We start from the raw sequence: 24,312 nt of genomic DNA on the forward strand, positions 1-24,312 counted from the left end.
GGACAGAGAGAATGACGGGAACTGTAGTTCAGTGACTTCCTATAGTTCCCCACACCAGGGCAGAGAACATGCAAGCCATCAGTTTCCAGAAGTCCATGATGAATTAGATGATGGATATGAAAAAGCAAAAAAACTTGATAGTGATAGCTGAGAAAAGGAGAGTGATTAAATTTCATGCAGTATTAATTGAATCTTGCCCCTGTCTTTTCCTCAGCTCTTTCTATGGAAACGAATGTTATATGTCTGCTTAACACAGGAGGACCTGAGGAGACAAAATAATTATCCAAATACATGGAGCTGCAAGGGACCCTGAGGATCATCTATTCCAACCCCTTGCAATGCAGGAATATGCAGCTGTCCCACATGAGGATCGAACCTGCAACCTTGGCATTATCAGCATCACGCTCTAGCTAAGTGAGCTATGATGATGATGGTTACTTCTGCTTTTATTGTTTTCCCCCTAATAAACCAGAGGAAACAAAGAGATCCTTTCTTATAGTACAGCATGCTGTAGCTCCACATGTAGCAAAGAATTAAATAAGTAAATTCAGTTTATAATTATTGCCTGAATAAACTGTAGTTTTAATATACAAAACATTGTAATTTTATGGAAAATACATGGTACTTTACTGAAAGTAACAAAGTGATTTTCAATGTATAAAAGATGATTACAAAAAGTAGTATTTTTTCGTAATTCCCATCCAAATTTCTGAGTTTCCCCCCATAAAAAATACATTGGGGAAAAACCTTCAAAATTTCCAGAAATTTTACAGCTGTAATTGGGTAACATACAGGGATGGGGCAGGAATTTTATTTTGTTTGCATTTTAATGAGAAACTACATAATTCACACGTTTCAAACCAATGTGCAAGCTGAAACACAATTATTCTTTGAAATTTGCACTTATTGGAATTTTGCAATGCCAGTCTCCAACAAACAATGTGTACAAAATGCATATATTAGGGGCAAGCTTTCATAGAAAGGCATTCATTTGTGAAAGTGACAAACAAATGCATTATATTAGAGGAAATTGCCTTGAAAAACTGGATACAGTATATTAGTCAAAACTGCATATAAAAATGTGTGTATTAGAAATTCACACGGAAATGCTGATGGATTTTCTTCAGATTTTTTTTTTAATTACACATTGCAGAAATGCAGAGAAGTGAATTGTGCACTTGAAAAATAAGAAATGGAGAGAAAATGAAATTGTCAGATTCATTCATCCCTAGACATATGATAAATGGTCATTTTATCAGTTAATAAAGCAGTTTTCTTAGGTGTTATTACCAATTTAGGATAGGCTGGATGATTACTTTTTTTAAAAAAATAATAATACATAAATTAGTCAGCATGAGAATGAAACTCTCTTCCTTCTCCCCCTCCTCACCCTTTTCATCCCCTAGGCACACCCTCCTTACTGTTAGGGATATGAGCCATTTCAATTTTTGTATTCTAATGATTTATTTACTGGCTGTATATGCATCAACACAACTTTCCTGGTTCCAAAAATGAATAAAGAGGGGGAAAAAAGGGAAGAAAAAAAAGCTGACTCTAGAGAATCTATACATCAACAAAACACTTCTGAAATCTATGAACATTTGCATATTTCGGTGCTTATTTCAGGCAGCAACATCTGGTCTTGACCATGGGAGGCTGGGTGATTGTTTTCACACTTCAGCTTGCCTAGATGCAAGTGTAAGAAATTCTTTATTTTTTAATCAGAGGAGCTGAAACTTTATTCTATGTTAAGCCTCGTTTTCTGATCTCCTTAAATCATTCTTTATATGAAAAGAGAAATGAGCCACACCGGAGATTGGTGGATGTCCGAAAATGAAAAAGAAGAAGAAGAAAGCTTATGCTGAGACTATTTTTTTTAAAAAAAAATAAGTGCCACAAGAAAAATTATCCCTATATCAATAATGAATATTTACTATTGTATAATGATATAATGTAGTAGAATTGATGATGTGCAATGAAATTGAGGCATTTATACCATGCCTTAGCTTTTTAAGATATGTGTGGGAAGCAAGCCTTTAATTTTGTCTTTGTTCTTTCCTTTTGGTATAGATAAGGAAATCACTGTGCCAAAGGTGAGGAGAAAATGGGCTATAAATGTACCATCTGTGACCAAAACTGCATCTGTTGATTGGCCACTGGGAAAGAGAGAGGCTTTGTTTTACTAGTCAGAAAGCTTTCACAATTTTCTTGTCAGGAAATATCTTTACACACTGTAATACAGATACGACAGCTTGGATAACAGCTTTTAGCTCTACTCCAGCAGGTTTTAGATTTTACATGCTATATGCCTATGCCTGTCAAGGAGAGCTGTGCCAGACACAACACTTCTAAAAATGTTTCTCTATTGTGCCTCCTAAATGTGATGTTATCTAGACACTGCCACATGGGGTGGAGATTCAGCTTTATTCCTCCATGGTGTCTGGAAATTGCCCTGTTGCATATGATTTTGCTAAGGAATAAGAACTTTACAAGCAACAATATAACCCCACAATCCAGCCCACACCACCTTCCATCTTTATTATATTATAGAAGGGATGAGGAACCTATGGCCCTACAGATGTACCGTATTTTTCCGTGTATAACACGCCCCGTGTATAAGATGCCCCTATTTTGGGGGACTCCAAATTAAGAAAATGGGGGGAAATTGGCCCATGTATAAGACAATCCCCCTTTTCTTAACATAATTTTTAAAGGAAAAAAAACCAGTTTTATACACGGAAAAGTACGGTATATGTAGTCCATTCTTCTGCGATCACTGACTATGCTTGCTGGAGCTGATGGGAGCTAGAGTCCTACAACATCTGGAGGGCCACATGTACCATAGCATAAGAGGGATGCAGGTGGCACTGTGGTCTAAACCACTGAGCCTCTTGGGCTTACCGATCAGTGGTTCAAATCCCCATGGCAGAGTGAGCTCCCGTTGCCAACCTAGTAGTTCGAAAGCACGCCAGTGCAAGTAGATAAATAGGTACCACTGCGGTGGGAAGGTAAACGGCGTTTCCATGCACTCTGGTTTCCGTCATGGTGTTCCGTTGCGCCTGAAGCAGTTGTCATGCTGGCCACATAACCCAAAAAGCTGTCTGTGCACAAACACCTGTTCCCTTGGCAACCCCATAGCCACCTTTGACTGGACTTAACTGTCCAGGGGTCCTTAACCTTTTACCTTTTACCATAGCGTAAGACTCCAGTCAATTTTTTTAAAAAAATTGGATTCATGTCCCACCCTTCCTCACAAAGAATGCGTCACACACACACAACAAATTTGCTTGATCGAAGTGTTTCATTGTTATTTTGAATGCAGTTCTCTTGCTTCCTTTCCTGTTTCCTGGCATCAGCAAGAGGTATTGGCTAATGGACTCCTCAAGGGAAGGCTGTACAGGTACAGCTGGTTTGGCTGTGGAATGGATTGATTTATGGAACTGCTGAAGAATGTTCACTGGACAGACTAAGACTAGTTCACAAGGCACAGATTCACTCCACTTAAATACACTACTTCCCCTCATAAAGTGAGCAATGGAGGAAAGGTTGTCATTCCCTACAGTGAGAAAAAGTAAAGCTGGAGAGAGGAAATCTTACTTTCCTTGTCATTGTGTACATGTGTTGGGGTGGAGGGCTGCTGGCCATCTCCACTACTCACTCAAGAAGGCCTCATGGCCTCGTAGGCCTATATTCTTTATTTTGTTCAGCACACACACAAAATGGCTCTTGCTGCAAGCTCTCTTTCCTGAGCACCAACATTCCCTTCTCAGCTAAGAAGAAGACCCTCTGTTGGAGATGAAGACTGCAATACAATTGTCCCCACAAGGCTGGGTGAAGGACCTTAGAAGGTGATGCACATGATGCTCTGATCGCAGAGAGGGAGGTTCACAGGTAAGATCACATTCATGGTGTTGAAATTCCCCAGCAGAAAGTTCTGATGTCATACTTGTTCTGGTGGCACTGTGCTGTAGAGATTCAAGGGAAAACCAGGTATGTTGTGGGTGAATCTAGGATTTAGCAGGGCTCTTCTTAAGTTTTCTGTATGAGAAATGTTCCCTTTCATAGCCTGTTTTGCAAGAACAAACCAATGGTATTCCCAATTACTCCAATTATCTGGATAAGGTTTTAGATTTGGAAGCAGTGCCAAGGCAGGCCTTAGAACTTGTGAGGGGACGCCTCATTATTATTTCAAGCACAAGGAGAATGGTATAGCTAATAAATAAAAAGCCATTCATACTGTTCACCAGCCAGAATAGAAAGGCTATTTCAATGTGCTCAGATTTAAGCCTATGCCTTAACGTGTCAAGGTCTTTTAATAAAATATGAAGATTTCAGAAATATTCATGGACATCAGCAGGCACTTTAAAATAATCCTAGCAACTGTACTGCACCCAAGGGCAAAAACTCAAACTCCTACTTAAAATTTCAATTTCTAATACAGATATATAATTCAACTATAAATTTAAAAACAGCAGCTTCTAGTGCTGAAGTTTCAAGGTTAAAAGTAACATGGTGTATAATGCAAATTCCCAAACAATCAGATTCAATGAATACCGTTGTCGAATACATTGTACACAGTAGACTAATAAAAACAAACTGATTGATCTGTCTCATTATGGGCTTGATGTCTTCTAAAGCACTAGCTATAAAATAAGCTAACTGGAAAATCAAAGCTTTAGTGACCTCAGAGGACTCTTCTTCTAGTAGTCTGGTCTAAATCGTGTTATTTTAAATTTAGATATCGCATTTCCAACATATTTAAAATGACAAAACACTAACATTTTCAAATAGCTGTTTCCTCAAGCTTAGCTCTTGTTCTTTGAAAAGGTCTGTTGAGTAACTGTGAGCAAATCATGCAGCTACCTAGATATTTCAGTGCTCAGGCAAGCTCAAGGATTGTGGTCAATTGACACTCAATTACACTCAATTGACACAAGGTCACTTTTCAAAGACCTTGAGGGCACATATGTAAGCAAATGTAATATTGTCATTGGGGTTTTTTTCTGAAGAAAATCTTGGGGATAGAAACAATTTGTATAATGAGCATTGACATAATGGAAACATAGGAAGCTGTCTTAGTCAAACCTGCTACATCTGTCTATCCAGGCTATGCTTGATGAGATTGATGGGAGTTGGAGTCAAACAGCATCTGAAGGACCACAGGTTCTCCATCTCTTCTCTAAGCTAAAATTCCTCTGTTGTCTACTAAGCTGCTGTGATCCCATGTTACTTGCGTAAGACAATTCAGCCTGTGTTGGCCTCCCACATAGGAGCAACCAGCCAGTGTCGGGGCAGGGCATGGTGGCAGTGAGGCCAGGACTGCATGGGCGTAATGGCAGGAGTGCCAGATTGGCTGAGCTAGCATGCCTGTGCCTTGCCAACCTTGTTCCCACTCTGCCTCACCCCTGGGGGCAGTAATGCCATCACCAGGAGGGCAGAGGCATGGCACTACCAATTGTGGACCACACAGTTCACACATAGATGTACATACTTTGATCAGTTTAAGGAAAAACCAGAAGACAATGTCAGTTTTCCTCTGCTAGTGTAACAAAAAGCATAGCAAGAAAGGGTGTGATACAGCAATTGTGCTGAAGAAAACCAGGTCTGGGTCTGATCAGCACCTGGATGGGAATGCCCAGGAACCACAAGTATGCTGCCTTGAGTTTCCATGGAATATATAAACATAATAAAAATTGGAAGCTGGAGGTGAAGGCCAAAAAGCCTAGATTCATCTTCCTAAAAGGGGCAACCCTTTCACCGTGGTGAATCAATAATTACTAACAAGACACTGGGTTCAAGTGTGCAACACCATGCATAGTTCTTTGGATCTAAGTCCCGATATCCTTGATGGGTGATGAAAATCTTGTTGAGTTTGTTAGAATGAGACCTGCAATAAAGTCAGCATAGATAACACTTTCTAGGTGTCTGAAAATGTCACTGCTCTTACAGAAATACAGCTTGTTTAGGTTTTTCTTTCTACAGGAAGTCAATGGAATTTAATTAAATTTAGACCAGAGGATCATGTGTAATTAACAGTTCAGCACAAAATCAGTTCAAAACAGCCAACACCAGTGCTGTGCCTCTACCCATCAAAAAAGGATATTTTGGAAATGAAATATCCATTGCTTCTCACCAAAGGCAGAAAGGACACAATTTTCTATGGCTTCTTCAAGCCTTAATAAATTAACTTTTACCTGTAAATAAACTTTTGACTAATTTTGATATTACAAGAAATAGAAATTCAGATCAGATAATAGTCTAAGGTCCTTAATTTCAACAGTACGACGTCACCTAAAAAATATGTGAAAGACCACAAGAATAGGCAAAACAGATGACTTTGGACACCCCAAAATCTCTGGTTTACAACAATGACAACACCTTTTTTCAGCACCAGTGGGTTGCAGATGTCGAATAAAGTGTGAAAGTAATATTGCATCATGTTTCTATAGCCTTTGCACATGTGCCCTGGATACAGCAGTCACTGACTTTCTGAACCTGTCACCCAGAGACAGAAAGCATGTGTCTCATTACAATTTCTTTCAGGATTGATCAATCTTCTGGAGAGCAACACTACCAGCAAAGGCAACCTATGGCCCCTTAGGGATCACCACACTGGGCATGCATGTGAAATCACACTAATATCAAAGCTGTCCATAAAACCCAGCCTTTCTGATTCAGCTTTTAAATTTCTTTAGTATGGGAAAAAACTGTTGAATGCTGTACTTGGGGCAAAATTTATTTCAGACACCTTTCACCAAAGAGAACATGCTTCTTGGGCAACATACTAATATCGTAAATAAGTAAGTTTTGCAAGGTTAGGCATGTAGGAAACTGCCTTATACTGAGTCAGACCATTGGTTAATCTAGTTCAGTATTTCCTACACTGACAAGCAGGTGTGGCAGGAAGATGTTTTCCAGGATTTCGGTCAGTGAGCCTCTTTCAGCCATACCTGGAGATGGAGATTGAACAGGGAATATTCCACATGCAAAACAGATGCTCTACCACTGAACTACGACCCATCCCTAAAGATTGGGGATATGCAGGTTGTTTTTACTTGCCTGTGCTTTCGATAATTAGTTTTTAAAAAAAACTTTTTGAGGCAGTAGGGTTATTTCAGAAGAAGTGAAGATAATCTTGGCTGGGGTTTTTTTTTAAGTGAGGCAATTTCTCACTCGTTTTAATGTGATGAAACCAATCTCATTGATCTGCTAAAATTCAAGTGTATCGATCCTTTTAGGCGAGTCTTTTGGAGTTAGACTTTTACACTGGGTAATAACAGTTTCCAACCCTGCTAAGTTGTAAATGCTAGCCTCTGGTGAAATCAAGTCTATTAACGATGTAGAGGAGGTAATTTCACATAAACATTTTAACTAGCTGAGGCACTAGCTGAATTACCTTTTTTTCTTTTCCTTTTCCTTTTTGCCTCCCCTAAACACAAAACTGTCAGCTTTTCACTGAAACCATTAACCAAGGCTGGGTCCTCAATGTCGTTTTATTTGGAAATTAGATCCTTTGAATGAGGCACTGTTTTGAATTTGTTGGGAAAGGTGCATTTAAATATTAGTGGGATCTTATCTCCAATAAAATGGCTGACCAAAGTGACAAGAGAAATGTCACAAAGCCCAGAATGGGAAGACCTGAGACTGGCCTGCATATACCTTGCAAAGGGTTTGGCAATAGGAACCAAGCAAGTAGGAATGCATTTACTTCTAGCCAACCTTCAGCCTTGGCCAGCTGAGGACAGATGCTCTGTTTGCACAGACTTATCCCAGTCTTCAGCTTGAAGTCATGCAGTCTCACAATGTCTTGACAGGCACTCCTTAAGTCTGTTTATTTGAATGGAGGCCTGTACTTAACCTTGGTCCTGACTGAGCCTTCCTACCTTCCAACCCCATGTTAACGCTTCTGATGGTTCTAAACGAACTGCAGAGGAGCAGCAGCAGGAGACTATTGTTAAATACACAGCCGGCAAAGAGCATGACACTGTCAACTTGGGCATTGGGTAAGAAGCAACAACAATGAGCAGATTGATGCTTCCAGGGAACTAGAGATGCACACAGGCTCTTGCGAGAACAACTGCATAGCCATTTCAAATTTTTTACAAGACTGGAAGCATTTGTAAAGAAATAGGGGAAAGCTGAAAAGATACTGTGATGATTATGAGTTACTCGTGCGTAAACTGGTGCCTCTCTAGGCTAATTTGCCTTGTTAAACCTTTCTGACTGCACAGCCCTTTCTCATCATGACTGTCTCAGTCACTAGCAGAATCCGTCAGTGGGCGTTTCTTGAATCTCTTCCAACATAAGAGTTGTTTGACACCCAATCTCCTCCGCCTCTCACTGCGCGGGAGCCTTCTGCGCAGGGTGGGCGTAGGTAGCGGAGGACCTGTCCCCTCCTCACTGAGTTCCAGTGAAGAGTCCGTGAGCCCTCTCTCCGATTTCCCCATCAGCTCACTTTTGTTCCTGGTGTTGCGCTTAAATGCTTCCCCCTCCACTGAGCTGCTTCTCCCCCTACTGCTGGGTCCTTCTCCAGCATCATCTAGGAGCCTCCCCTTCGCCTCCCGCTCTGATGTCAGTTCCCTGACAGATACCTAGCAAACCACTAATAGATATGTCATATATATATTAAGGGGAATGTGAGTCAAACAGTTAATGTGCATAGTAACCAGCTGCTGTGTCCATTTACCAGTCCTTTTGAAGAATGTGTGCATAATCCATCCAGGAAGAGGGAAATGTGCACATTTCCCAGTTAATATGCATACCCGCCCAGCAGACCTTGGGGAATATGCCAGCTGAATTTTGTACATTTTGCTACCATTATGAATAATCTTCAGGAATTTGCCTATAGTGACTAAATTTTGACTAAATTCTGTTTCAGTGCATCTGAAGAAGTGTGCATGCACACGAAAGCTTATACCAAGAACTAACTTAGTTGGTCTTTAAGGTGCTACAGGAAGGAATTTTTTTATTTCGACTATGGCAGACCAACACGGCTACCCATCTGTGACTAAATTTTGTACATTCTCCAGCTATTATTCATAATCTCCCGAAGGCTTTGGGGAATGTACATATCTCAACTGCATTTTGTACATTCTCCAGGCAATATGCACCTTCTCCAGTCAGTATGCATTTTTTCCCAAGAAACATGGCCTCCATTTTCTATTTATTATTCAAAATTGTGCAATCTGCACTTACTCAGACTGCTTCTGGCACACTGCCTAAGTACAGGAAGCCCCTCTCCATGTCATGGAGGTCTACAAAAAGCCAGAGATGTTAATGTTCATCCCTCCTCATGTGTTGCGAAGAGGGTATATATGTATGTATGTGCCCAGACCCAGTTTAATAGCACATGTATTCTAATCAGCAATGTAGCCTAACTGGGAGATAATAGCAAAATTCTAAAAATTAAAAAAAGAACTGTAGAAAGTAGGATACTGTGCCATGGAGGAAGGGCATACATTCTCTGAAATGGAAAATACACTAATATTTTGACCAGTGATGAATAAATGAAAAAAAAAAATGTTTTAAACTGTGTGTATATCTTTTTATGATCAAGTTGGAAATACTGAACGACATATTTGTATATTTTACCACTAGCATTTTTATTATCAAGATTTCAATAAGAATTATTTATAAATATTATAACATGTATAGTGTAATGATCTCTAGCAGAAAAGCAAACTCTGATAAGAAGTAATTGACTCTCTGGAAGTTTTTGTGCAGGTTTATTTACAAAAAGACACATCCAGAGCCCGGCATCTTGCCTGCTCACAATTACGTTTGGTGGCCAGTCTGAAGTTTCGCTCCTCCCACAACAGGAAGGGCGCCAGACTCCCGCCTTTCCCCTCCTGTCCTTCCGTTGGCTTTTGATTTTATCCAAATGCCTGGATTTGGGACTGAGAGGCTGACCTCCCCCCTCCTCCTCACTCTCACTCAACCCAGACTCAGACCACTGCTTATCTGCTGATTGCCTACCAATGCTTTGGCTGCCTTCTAATTCTTCCTCTCCTTGAGAGCTAATAGAATCCTCTCCAAAAAGGGGTGGGGGTGTCAAACTGCCCTTTCTCAATTCTGACAGGCAGTTCTCATCTGCAGAGTCGGTCCCTAGTTCAGTCTCTGAGTCTAACTCATCCCCAGCGCTCTGGGGGGCCACGTTCCTGACATATAGAAAAGGTCTCAATTATTCTAAAATGCCTATTTAAAGGATATGTGCTCTCTGGGGCATTCTAGAATCAGAGCTATGGAATGACTATACCTTTCTTAATAGGAAAATATCGTCCCCCCTCAAATGAATTTATTAAATTGACCTAATAAATATTTTTTTTCCAGAAGCACTGATGTTTCATCAGGGAAAAAAACAAATTAATTTAGCCAATATATTGAAAAACCAGCATGGTCTAGAAGTCTTTTCAAAGTAAATCCAACAAAATAAATCACCATGAAGACTGACCACAACATGTTAATTACTTAAGCTGAAATGGCTCCCATTACAAGAGTGAGTTCATCTCAAAAAATGTAAGATTACTGAGGAAACTGAAAAAAATTTGGACTGGACAGACATTAAAGATTAGCATACGAGGCTGTAGTCCTGAAACTGCAGAGGATTTGAAGGAATGCCACTGATTTCAAAGGTGTTTCAATGACAGTACTAGAGGGGTAAGAGGCTGAGTTTTGTTGCTGGTACCCGATGGAGCTTACGTGAAAAGCAGCAATTCAAAAAGCAATCTCAAATTGTCTCTGTATCTCAAAGCAATTTCTTGATGCTGATTTTATCAGCCTCCCATCAAGATGAGCAACCAACACATTCATCATGGTTCAACCTTTCTCCATTGCCATATTTGTTTTCTGTATGCACTGAAGGTATAGATAATAGATATAAAAAGAAAGATGATAGATAGATAGATAGATAGATGATAGATAGATAGATGATAGATAGATGATAGATAGATAGATAGATTAGATAGATAGATGATAGATAGATGATAGATAGATAGATAGATAGATTAGATAGATAGATAGATGATAGATAGATTAGATAGATAGATAGATAGAGATAGATAGATGATAGATAGATGATAGATAGCTTTTTTTCTGGAGGTACGCAGGGGTATGCATACCCCTAAACATTTTGTGAATCTAAGTTTGGCCTCATTGAGGGGCAGTATTTCAATATGAGTAGGAAAATGAGAGTACCCCTAAACATTCTTTTTAGGAAAAAAGCACTAGATAGATAGATAGATGATAGATATGGGACATTCTCACCTGCAAGTAGTACAATCCAGCATGACCTGTACTACATGATCCTACTGATATTGCAACTCAGCTCTACTTAATAATGGTTTTTCTGCTTTTGAAAGAGAGGCAGCAGCAGGTGTAATGCCTCTTGCTAATGACCTCAGAATGTGACCTGTGCAAAGGGTTGGGGCATGGAAAAGTGAGAAAAAGAAGTCCATTAAGGAAGGACCAATAGTGGCTACATTCATACCATACATGTACCCTGCTCCCATAAGCTAACCTCTTGCTCACAGGTGATGTGGATGATGTTGTCCCATCACCAGTGATGGAGTCAGATTCAAATGCCAGACCATTAGACATGTGGAGGTGGAATGGGGTAGTGGAGGCCGTCTTGTCTTTGGCCTGAGGCAGCAAAACAACTTGGGTCACCCTTGCGTTCTCTGGCCTTCCTTGTCATTTGATCACTGCTCCTGGGGGTGACTGTGTGGGATTTCCTGTCATATGTAAACCAGACCTTATGTGGTAAGATTAAGAAAGGTAGGGACCGATTTACATCCTTTCTATTGCTTCTTCTTCCCCATACTAGGCGATAGATATACTGTACTGGCGAATGAAAAGAAGTCTGATATGAGGTTGTGTTGTATTTCTGAATCACAACACATTGAGTATCATTCAAGTAGGGTGGGCAAGGGTTTTATCCTTAGAAAACTAGTTGGATAAGGAAGCTCTGTGACACATTACGAAGGAGACTACTGTGTGTACAGCTGTATAGCTAATTACGAACGAGTCTTCTTTTTATGTGCTGCAAAATAATGTTTGCACACACAGCACCCATTGCAAACAAACAACATCAATAAGTTTGGGGGGAGGGAGAAGAGAGGGAACATAAACAATTGGGCATAAAGAGTAATTACAGCTATGTTTGCACCAAATGCAAATCCAGAATATGATTATGTAAAAATGGAGAATTATAATAGAGATTATATCCTCGGCTTTCAGAAAGACTTGCTTTAAAATCATGATTACAGTTTCAGCCTCTAAGCATCTTTCTGATTCCTTGTGTGCTTTCATCGCCAGCCCATGTGAATGACATGGCTCAGTTGGTACAAATTCTGTACAAAAGAGATCAACAAACCATCAACAACGTATTTGGTGAATAATATATTAGCAAAGAACAGGGCTACTGGAATATGATCTCATTTGCTAGCCTTTAGTAACTGAGGCATTAACTTACTATTTTTGAAAACACACACACAGTGTAAAACACAAAATGGAGTGTAGCAGAATGGTAGAACATCTGCTGTGAATGCAGAAGGTCCCAGTTTCAATTCTCAGCATCTCCAGGTAAGGCTGGGAGATATCCCCACCTGAAACATGAGAGAGGCACTGTCAGTCATTGTAAACAATAGTGAGCTAGATAGACCAATGATCTGATTCAGAATAAGTCAGTTTAATAATAATAATAATAATAATAATAATAATAATAATTTATACCCCGCCCATCTGGCTGGGTTTCCCCAGCCACTCTGGGCGGCTTCCACAGAGACAAAAAATACACTAAAATGTCACACATTAAAAACATCCCTGAACAGGGCTGCCTTAAGATGTCTTCTGAATGTCAGGTAGTTTATGGCTTTGACATCTGATGGGAGGGCGTTCCACGGGTGGGCGCCACTACCGAGGAGGCCCTCTGCCTGGTTCCCTGTAATTTTGCTTCTCGCAATGAGGGAACCGCCAGAAGGCCCTCGGCGCTGGACCTCAGCATCTGGGCAGAACGATGGGGGTGGAGACGCTCCTTCAGGTATACTGGACCGAGGCCGTTTAGGTCTTTAAAGGTCAACACCAACACTTTGAATTGTGCTCGGAAATGTACTGGGAGCCAATGTAGGTCTTTCAAGACCGGTGTTATGTAGTCTCGGCTTATGTGGTTTCCTTTGTTCCTAAAACTTTTCTGGTGCTTGAGCTTTTCTATAATTCTTTTCAACTGCTGTTCAATGGACAACCACGAATGGGGCAGAGAAGGCAATAAAAATGCAGACAGTTTTAAACCTATTGACAAATCACATCGTTTGTTAAATATTAAGCACTGAACTGTCTGCAAAATAGCCTCCAGTGTTGCAAGTTGTTGGGGTTTTTCCCCTTCCAAATGAATGCTCTTTTCCTTTTCAAAATTAACACTGATTTAAGTTTCTTCAATCTTTTCATGTGGATGCTTTTAACTTTTACTACCTAATATTTTGTTATTTCTAGCAGTAAAAAATGGATAGCACAGAGGCTATGATTTATATTGTCGGCCTCAAGGTCATTTTCACTCCTGAGGCTGTATAACTTCAGCATCATTAAAAACAAAAATGATCCTAATAAAAAATATATTGTTGAAGCATATAATATGAGAGAGTGTAAGAAGGAGGTTTATTTCTCTGAAGTCAATTTTAAACACATTCCCAGCTTTTTATTCCATGCTTCTAAAGTAAATGAAGTCTTACAGGAATTGCCAGATGTTTAGAAATATTAATACTGCATCAGTCTGCTGTTCTCCTACTGAGGCAGAGAGACATAGTGGGAAAATAACAGATAATATTGCTAACAATCATAGGTTCAGTTAACCAAATGTATTCAGGTCCTGTGGTGTGCATGTTTATAAACAGGTAGAAATGATAATCATGATGGATGGATAAAAGCTTTGTGATTACTTACATGAAGGTTGATATTACAGTGACATCAAAAGGGGAGATTGTTGCCAAAGAACTCCAGCTTGCCTCCATTTCTTCTCCAGACCCTCCTTTTTCTTTTTCAGATTTCATCTTATATGTGATAGCTAGCTGGCAAGAGCTGGCTGTGAAGGATGGGGTGTACAAGAGAGCATCATGGACAAGAGAGCATCCAAATCCTTTCTGGTTTAGGCTAAGGACGCTTGCTAAAATATCCCATATCCTAGGGCAATTAAGACAATGCCTCGCCACACACTGGCCTCTTTTGTTCACTTAGGAATCCCCTTTTCATTTGCCACTAGAGATGGGCAAATCTGTCATTTGCACTCCCCAGTAACTAGTGGCACATTGCCTCCAGCAATGGAGGCAGAACATAGCTATCCTTCGTGCTTAGTAGCCCTTGATAGCCTTACCTACTATGAATTTGTCAAATTGTATTTTAACATCATCCAAGTTTGTTGCCATCACTATATTTTGTAGGAATGAATCCCACAGTTTAATTCTGCACTGTGTGACGAAGTATTGGAAATACATTTCCGGCATTGAGAGAACATAGGTATAAACTTGTCTGTGTGGCTTTGTAGAAGCACTAATTTCTTTGTTTACACTGACCAAAGATGCTGGACAAATGCTCTTTGGAAACAGAGCTATAGAGGCAACAGTAGCTCTTTTCTGTTGTGTGTATGGGAGGAATGAAAACAAAGAGATCCCGATTAATCTGTTTTAATCTATTTTGATTAATCAGGCTTTACTATGCTAGAATTAGCATTTATTACTTGAATAAAAATATGGTCTGATAGAACTAATCTTCTTAAAAAAGACGACACTCGTTATGACAAGCTTTATTTTTTAACAATAGAGAATATTTGAATAGCTTAGGCTTTAGCTCTGCCAGAGCAAAAATGCCTAACAAAAGAAAGCTCAGTTCTTTCCCATAGTAACTGCCCAACAATTAATCCAGCATACTGTATTCCCACTCCCCCCACATTAATGAATCTTGATGGGAAAGGTTGCTATGCAGTTGCAAAAAGTTTTGCATTATTTTTGAACTATGCTGTGACCAAAAAGTACAAGCCATCAGGAGAAGCACCATCTCCTCAGTGAAGGTCTAATGAGATGTGAAAAGGCAACATTCTAACTGTACATTTAAAGGATACAGTGAAATGTTGCTTTAATGAAAGAACAAGTAACAAGTCACTGGCTTCACATCACTGGCTTACTAAATATAGCAAGGTACATTCAGAGATCACCCTTTTGGTCCCTACCCACGGGCATGTGATCATTTGGAGTATGCAGGCCATTGAAAAAAAATGTTTCAGCATCACTTCCATCATCCTGTATATTTACCTGTTTCACCATCAGGGATGCTTAAGAAGAGAATTTCATAGTCCGCTGATTCACGGAATATCCCACTTACTAGGCAATGGCCTTTTTTATGTTCCTTGCTTAATAACTGGACCAAGTTGGGTAGAGTGTGGGTAACAAAGGTGTGGGTGACAAGAATGGCACAGCAAAGGATGAATTAGCTCATATGGCAGCTGAAGCCATCATCCATCACCTGATAAGATGGCTGGAGGAGACTTGGAGACCCCTTTGGATTCAAAGGCAGCTTCAGTGCTCCATGCATTCAAACACAAAAAGATTTAAATAATAATAATAATAAACTTTTATTTATATCCCGCCCTCCCCGGCCGAGGTTGGGCTCAGGGCGGCTAACATCAAATATATAACATTAGTCTAAAATCAAACAATAATTAAATTACCACCTAAAAACAGGTCAAAATCAAATTAAAGTCTAATTAGATGGCTTTCCGCAGGGTTAGGGTTGGGATCTGAGTGGGAAGTGGCCTTCTTTCACATTCTCAGTAAGTTTTCGGGCAGCTCAGCAAAACAACTCTGTCTGAATTTTCACTTTTGGAAATATGGCATCCCTAACTTAGGACCGGCACCATATCTGAGGGGGCTCTGGGGAAAGTGCTCTCTTACATTGATTCCCCCCCTCCCAGATTACCTGGTGGTGTTGGCAGCAGCACTCCAAGGTCCCAGAGTGCCTGATATAGTGTCAAACTGGGAAATTTAAAGAGAGGCTTGGAGATCAGTCACTTGACACACAGGGCCCAAGACTTGTATCAGAGCCAGTGGGCCCAGACTGGGTGGTGGGGCCCCAGCAGCTGCCCTAGGCTGCCCAGAGCTGATGTCAGAACTGAAGCCAATAATACAGCTCTGTATACAAAATAGCAACCTGAGCAGAAGTGACAATGGCTTTCCACTGTTTGAGCAGAGCATCTGGGAGTTGTTTTCCAGCTCCAGGGCTGCTCTTCTGCATGGCAAGGTGAAGATGTCAATGGGATAGATTTAAAATGTGCAGGGACCACGTCATTTATAATATTTGCCAATTCTTGATTAAACAGATCGACATGACTCAGCTTTCAAGGTCAGTTAAATTTGATAAGGGTGGGAACAAAGGTGAGGAAGCTGCTCTCAGAGATAATCTGTAAGTAGTTCAAAGATGATGGGCCCTGATATTTTAAAAGGACACATCTTTGAACTTGAGAAGAAGGGGGGGGGGGGGAGCTAGTCTAGCCAAATAAATATTAGAGGAATTCAGCAAGTGTTTAAAAAGAATAAAAACTCTGATCCTGTCAATGAGTGGAAACACTAGACGTTCCTTGCAGGCACAAGCAGTCGTAGCCACAAGCCCTGTTATTGCTATTGTCAGGTGAGGTCAGGCTATAGAAGCAAAACTATACATAACAAGTGTCCACACACACAATGATACAAATGACAATAAAACCCAGAACTTTATAAAACTGCATATTAAATTCTCAAAGTTGCAATGTGCTATACAAACAATGAATAACTATACCGATTACTGCAGAATACAAGAGTCTGTTTTAACTAGATGTAGTCTCTATTGGATCTGTTTAACAAAGCTCTAATTTACTGGGGGAAATTCTTTTTATGTCGAGCTTGTATGGTACGAGTCGCAGGTTGTACTTTTGTTTGTGATTGTGACTCATTTGTGATTAACTGGAAAAGCAGTAAACTAATACCTTTCAGTGGCTCCTAGTGCCCATTGGGACAGGTAGGCAGAAAAGAGGGAGACTAACAGAAGTTGGAGCCAGCAGCAATCACAGGCACAGTCGACTAGTTCTAGCTTTGTCCCCTTCTTCCTCCCTGCTGAGTTGTGCAAAGGCACCACTGAGACTAAGGGTGGAGGAAGCTAACATTCAAGGCCACCCCCTGGGCTGGCTAGGAGTAAGAAGGCAGGCAAGTGGGGGCTGGTTGAGGGCAAAGCCTCCATGTTTTCAAAGGTCTGCTTCACAAGAGGAGGGATTATCTTATCTCCATACAAGTGGGGGACTTACATCTTGCCAGTATCTCTTACTGGAGCTCAACATGAAAAGAATTACAGGGTTCTAGAAAACCATAGGTAGAAAGGTAAATGTAAAAGACCCCTGGACAGATAAGTCCAGTCAAAGGCAACTATGGGGTGCGGTGCTCATCTCGCTTTCAGGCCAAGGGAGCTAACTCAGACAGCTTTCTGGGTCATGTGGTCAGCATGACTCAACCACTTCTGGTGCAATGGAACACCGCGACGGGAACTAGAGTGCACAGAAACTAGAGTGCACAGAAATGCCGCTTACCTTCCCACCACAGTGGTATCTATTTATCTACTTGCACTGGCATGCTTTTGAACTGCTAGGTTGGGACAGAGCAACGGGAGCTCACCCCATTGCGTGGATTTGAACTGCCGACCTTCTGATTGGCAAGCCCACAGTGCTACCCACATCCCTTCCTAAATCTATAACACCATATAATAATGTATAACACCAGAGAGAGAGAGAGAGAGAGAGAGAGAGAGAGAATACCATACCAAAACCTAGAATAAGAGTGTGCGTCTCCCAGTAGCTGGGAACCAGAAGCAGCAAGCAGAAGGTCCTGCTCTGATGACCAGGCAAAGGCAGAAGTTGACATATTGTGCCTTGCCAATACAAAGGCTTCATGCCTACCAATCACAGGAGCCAATGGTGGATATTTTTACTCCCTCTTGTGCTCATTAATCTACACCCTGGACTGACTTTCCTTATTTAAGCTCAGTTGTTCACAACAATATTCATCATTCCCCCCCTTTCTTTTAACTATTGTTATTTTCGGTTTTTAAAAGGGTGCTTTTCTGAAGGGGCAGGGAGAGCACTGTTCATGATGCATAGGTGACTGTGTCAGGAGTGTACCTGTCTGGCAGAAGTGATTTATGCCTGTGACTGTAGTAGCTTAAATATCACAAATAAAGAAGCAGTGAGAGAGATGTTGGCATATTCTTGGCTCATGTGGGGCTACAAAACATGCGTTAAACTTGATAACAGCTTTCCAATTTGCTGGCTGCTCGAAAACGCTTGGGTTCAGCATGCTAGAGGCAAGAGTTTGCTGCTGCTGGGTTTTGGAGTACTGAAACAATCACAACATATTGAGACCGTTATGGGCAAACAGAGCGGAACCACCTAGACAACCTTTTAATAATTAAAATTTTCTGCTATTCTAAAAATCCTTCCAATCAGTACAACAGGGTCAGAACCTTATTCATGTCTCACATGTTGGAAATGGATTGGTAGTTTAAATGCCATTTGTAGAAAATCCTAATTAAAAACATTATGAAGATGACTTTCTACCCCTGTATGCCTGTGCTTAATGAAACATCTATGTCTGAATGTTTACTGGATAATCACATTTGTGTATGGACCATTTCATCAAACTGTTCTCTTAGTGTAAAACTTAGAGATTAGAGCATTTGCATAGCTTCTTGCGGGCAACTCGGGGGTGCCAATGCTGGGCTTGAAGCAAAGCATCTGTTGGAGCCAGGCTATGTGGGCTGGTGTGGACAGCTACCAGAAGAACTAGCATGTGACAACAACTCACATATATTTTAGCTGTAGACTATCTCTCCGCCTATCATCAGCAAGTATGGAAACACAGGCACAATGATAAACTGTAGCTGAGTGTGGGGGTGCCTGCTTTAATTTCTTTCCCCTTGTTCTCAGCTGGCTTTGCCCCACATTTTGCTGTTGGTCCTGTTTCCACTTTGGCCTGCTGTTACCCCACTCCCTATTCCTTATGTTGTACTCAGTGCTGTTTAGTGCTGTTGCCAAAGTTTGTAATTCCTTGGCTCAGAATATGAAACCCAGAGCTTATCATGCTGACTGCCAATCCAAGGCTTTAGGACTCAAGATCGCTGCCAGCTTGGATAAGAAATCCAAGCTGGAGAAGAACTCTTCTGTCCCTGCCAACTCAACTTATTCACTCACCCCTCATCCCTGTCCACCAGATTAGCACTTCACCCCTCCCCTTATGTGGCTGCTGTGGCAGCAGTGCACACAGCAGTGCACTGGCATGGCAGATCGTGGCTATAGCAGCAAAACAGCTTTTGGAGACCTTTGGAAATTTAATTTTCCCAGGGTGCCAGGTGGACTGATGGTTGGGGAAATCATTATTGTATTAGAGTGCTCAGCACCTGGGTCATCTGTGCAGCACACCATGGACAGAGGGAAGATGTAACTGCTGCTTCTGCCTCTGTCACCTTGACAACAGGCACTGGAATCAGGTAAGATGAAAGGGAGGGGAAAAGATGATGTCGTTATCACTCCGTCAACATCAGGTAAAAAAGTTTGTTAAAGAGGGACTAGTGGCACATTGGAAGAGAGATGTGGATCCTTTCACACTCCCAAGAAGATGAGGCTCAGAACTGAATAATGATGCAGGAAAATCTTGAGTATCAACTCAGAAATAAGATATTTTTGTATTTTTAGGGTATCGGTTACTTGAGCATAATTCCAAATCAAGCTCTCTCTGTGCGTGCCACTTATTACACCTTTGGTCTGTTGCCTTATATTACTTCTACCTTAGGCCCTTGCTGTTCCCTCTTCTTCTTCTTTCTAAATAATTTTTATAAAGTTTTAAATTTTTTCATTGATGTAGCCCTTCCTGGTGGCTAAAGATCCTGATAGGAATACATATATGGCCCAAATGGGGCTTCATCCTTGCATAATTCATTTTCTTTTTTCTTTTGTTTCTTTCAGCCTAAAGAATGTGTTCCTGCTTCTTTGAGTCCCATATGCTTGCTTTGTCTCTAACATGGACTTTGCAAATTTTCTTCTGCTTGTTATTGTTAGGTGAGATGTTGGTGTATGTTTTTCTCCCCCCACTTTCCCCTCTTAAAAATGCACTAGTGTTATCGTTCTTCATGTTTTAGGCCCCTTACGCAGGAGACACATGAAGTAAGTGCACCATCTATGAAATGTTGGATGGCATAAAATTCTACACTTTCACTTAGTTGTGCATTCTGACAACAGATCAGCTCGTTGTTGCTCACCCCTTCTGACCCATTGTGTCCAGTCCTGTTAAGTATGGAAGCTTTTCTCATTTTCCTTAATGTAGCATAGCAGTAGTTGATTGCTAGACAACCTTTTGATTTATTGGCACTAAACACACTGCAGCCACATGCAGATAAGGATGCCAGAGGATATTTTTCTTGGCTAATTATGATCTGCGATGCTCAGACGAATATGGAGATTGGAATGTAATCAACCATTAGATTGCACACTTCTCTGGATTTTGAGATGCAGTTCTTGTTCCAGAAAATTATTAAAATGCATCAAGAAAAATGCATTTGAAAATGCATAATTTGAGAGAAACTAATTAGGAAATGTGCAGTTTGTGAGAAAAAAAATACATTTTTTTTAAAAAAACCCCAGCATTTATATAATATGAATTCTCATGCAGATTAAAAAAAAAAAAGCAGATTAGGGTGGAATGGGATTGTGGAGAACCTCATGTGAAAGTGACATGAACTTGAAATCTGTGCATTTCTATGACTTACAAACAAAAGTAGGGACTAGTGGTAGTAATTGCTTATGTCATAAAGGTAGAGACTGGCATAATGATTGCTGATGTCATAAAAGTAGGGACTAGTGTAATGAGTGCTGAAATCATATAATGACAGACTTGTAGTGGTCTTCTCCAATGCTGTTCCTTGGAGAAAGAAGCATTTGTGGCTAGGCATTGGGTAGGCATAGTCTTGGACAGAGGGGAGGTTGTAGCTTCTGCCTGTCCCTCTGAAAATGGCGTATCCTTTTAAAGGGCTTTAGGGGAGATGTTTCTGTCCGGACACCTAGGTGGGGACAAGGGGCCAAAGCACTCCCCAGGTGCAATCCAGCAGGGGAGTTACTCCTTGCTGTAGGTCTGGAACTTCCACACTTCTGATTGACCCCACCGTAAGTCCTTCCGGCAGGTGAGCCGGAAGTGTTGGGTTCTATCCAATGCCTATGTCCAACCTCTTACATCCATAAACAATAAGATTGTGGCCTGATTTTACCCAAAACTCAAGTTGTCATGCCTTTTTCTTGGTGTTGGGGAGCTCCAGAGGTGGACGGAAGGACTCCTTGCCACACAAAGAAGCATTTGTGGCCTTTGGTAAAAGGTCACAGCTCACCCAGAAGTAGCTGTTACCTTCCTCTGTGTTTCAACCTAGCAGTACATCTACCAGAGCAGTTCAAGAGGAAGGGAAGGTACACAGATGGACAGACTTGTTCATTCATAAACATGTGGAACAATGTTACAGAAGTTTTGTTTATCCCCAAACACAATGATGAAGGGAGGGTGAATTCACAATCATTTTTTCCTTCTAAAGTCAGCACAGTCCCAGCAGTTATGTATGAACACATTTACATATCCTGCTTTTCTCCAAGTATATCCTTGTAAAGCTGGATAGGACCACACCTTTCCTTTACCAATAGTAGTTTCAGGGAGTGATTTTCTTTGGGACCATGCTGCGGCAGGAGAGTTAAACTCCCCACTCTGTCTCCCCAAGGTGCAAATCATGATTGGCCTTTCAATCCTTTACAGTTCAACTTGCCCAATGTTAGCTGGGGGACTTATCAAACCCAACCCAATAACTAGCGCTATTCAGCATGCACAGACACCCTTGCAAAAAAACCCCCTCTTTTCATTTTTCTTTGAATTATATCCTGCTTTTCCATGCAAAGCCCATCCAAAGTGTCAGGAGTGCCAGCTTGGGCCCCACGACTGTGGGTGCCCGGGGCTGTGGGCCAGTGTGAGTGTAGTGGTTAAGAGCAGTGGACTTGTAATCTGGTGAACCGGGTTCGCTTCCCCGCTCCTCCACATGCAGCTGCTGGGTGACCTTGGGCTAGTCACACTTCTCTGAAGTCTCTCAGCCTCCCTCACCTCACAGAGTGTTTGTTGTGGGGGAGGAAGGGAAAGGAGAATGTTAGCCGCTTTGAGACTCCTTCGGGTAGTGATAAAGCGGGATATCAAATCCAAACTCTTCTTCTCTTCTTCTTCTGCAGCGTGCGTGGCCCTGGCACTGAAATTTGTGGGTGCTCGGGCACCCAGGGCCCCAGGGAGTTGGCAGCTATGCAAAGTGTCATACAACGCACACACATACACACCCTTACAATATAAAAATCTGTATCATTAAGACCAAACATGAAACAAGTTCAAAACTCCGGGAACATAAAAATATAATAGCTTCTAGCAATCAGGGTGAAAAATTACTCAAGGAGGACCAATAGAGACAAATGATTCTTTGAGGCTTTCTCAAAAGCCTGAAGTGCAGCTGCCTGCTGTAGCTGTACTGGGAGGGTGTTCCACAGGTAGATACAAAGCTCGAAAAATTCCAGAAACACTTTTTTAGGGGAGAGAGAGAGACGGAGAGGTGAAGCAAAGTGATTTTAGCAGTCACGTCCTAACAGAAGACTTGAGACTTGAAATCATTTATCATTTATATGGCTGGATAAAAAGTCATTAAAACCATAAAGGGAAATTATTGTATCAGTTGCCTATTGAATGCCACTTAATTAGCAAAAGACAGCAGTGTCTTATTGTGTGGTATAGTAAATGATTTGCCCTTGAAGAGAATCTCTGCCAGTAAACAAAGCTTGGATTGTTCAGTGATTTCTGTCCCCTGGAAGCCCTGGCAACACATATAGCATTAGTAATGATGCTATATATTTTTGGTTGATTACAAACTGTATCACAAGGCCCTAGTTGTACTCAGGGCTCTTGCATTGATGCTCATTTTAGCCCATTTTTTTAAAAAATTCCTATAACTATCACATAATTTGTGCTCCACTTTCTTCCTTTATAATCAACCACATTTTCTCTATGTATTGATCTGCCTTTATCTTCATGTTTATAATGATAGTGGTATCATTTTGAGAACCAGTTGAAGATTCTGTATTCTTTCATTTTTATTTGCTCAAATTAGTTGATGTTTGATGTAAACAGTTCCTTTTGCAACTAAATTTACCCCTTTGGCTTTATATTGTTTTTAGTTCTGTATACATGAAATCATCTGCAGTGTCTCATATACTACAGCTCATAGGTTTGGCCGATTCTGCTATATAACTGGCAGTTTTTAAAAACAAAAACTATAAGGAAATTGTAAAACAAAAAAGAAGCTCTTAGCATGCATCAAATCAAGACATGTATGACCACAGCTAATGGTAGCTACTGTGAACAAGGAAGCCACCAGTTAGACACACATATCTGCCACAATCTCACTGGGTAATTTTAGGCAAGCTGCTATCTCTAACCACAGTCTTCGCTGTACAAGATTCGAACTATTGACCAACCTTCCAGAGGTGCTGTAAGGTTTACTGAGATATATGTGAAGTGCTTTGAACACAAAATAAGGAAATAAATACAGTGGTGGTACCTTGGGTTAAGAACTTAATTCGTTCTGGAAATCCGTTCTTAACCTGAAACTGTTCTTAACCTGAAGCACCACTTTAGCTAATGGGGCCTTCCATTGCTGCCACGCCGCCGCTGTGCGATTTCTGTTCTCATCCTGAAGCAAAGTTCTTAACCTGAGGTACTTGTCAGGGAACTGCCATCAGTGCCGGAGGGAGAGAGCAAGATCCTAGAACCACTACAGTACTGTTTCTGGGTTAGCAGACTCTGTAACCTGAAGCGTGTGTAACCCGAGGTACCACTGTACATGCTAAGCAATATTAAACATGAGCTATGGCCATTTTGTTTCTTCTTCTTCTTCTTCTTCTTCTTCTTCTTCTTCTTCTTCTTCTTCTTCCTCCTCCTCCTATTATGCAGCAGTAGTAATAGTAGTAGCAGCAGTAGTAGTTGTATTACAATTATTACAGTGGTACCTCGGGTTACAAACACTTCAGGTTACAAACTCAGCTAACCTGGAAGTAGTACCTCGGGTTGAGAACTTTGCCCCAGGATGAGAATGGAAATTGTGTGGCAGCAGGAGGCCCTATTAGCGAAAGCACGCCTCAGGTTAAGAATGGTTTCAGGTTTAAAACGGACCTCTGGAAGGAATTAAGTTCGTAAC

The 24,312-nt window shown here is 41.0% G+C and overlaps 1 protein-coding gene and 1 long non-coding RNA gene across 2 annotated transcripts in view; one reads left to right on the forward strand and one right to left on the reverse strand.

The window, feature by feature from the left end:
- The window catches only part of LOC308462552, a 149,286-nt gene extending 147,762 nt beyond the window's left edge, over window positions 1–1,524 (forward strand). Inside the window, exon 4 of the long non-coding RNA XR_013979204.1 lies at window positions 215–1,524. This is a non-coding gene — a long non-coding RNA (uncharacterized lncRNA). The remainder of the gene's footprint in view (window positions 1–214) is intronic.
- A 10,949-nt stretch (window positions 1,525–12,473) lies between these two features.
- LOC308462814 (uncharacterized protein) overlaps window positions 12,474–24,312 on the reverse strand; it is a 32,249-nt gene continuing 20,410 nt past the window's right edge. Inside the window, exons 3-4 of the mRNA XM_080980692.1 lie at window positions 13,933–14,071; window positions 12,474–12,602 (exon numbers count right to left, since the gene is read on the reverse strand). Of these exons, the coding sequence (XP_080836818.1) occupies window positions 12,560–12,602; window positions 13,933–14,071 (182 nt within the window). The 3' untranslated portion in view covers window positions 12,474–12,559. The remainder of the gene's footprint in view (window positions 12,603–13,932; window positions 14,072–24,312) is intronic.

Source organism: Podarcis pityusensis (genome assembly GCF_964106645.2).
Source record: "Podarcis pityusensis genome assembly, chromosome: 1".
NCBI lineage: Eukaryota > Metazoa > Chordata > Lepidosauria > Squamata > Lacertidae > Podarcis > Podarcis pityusensis.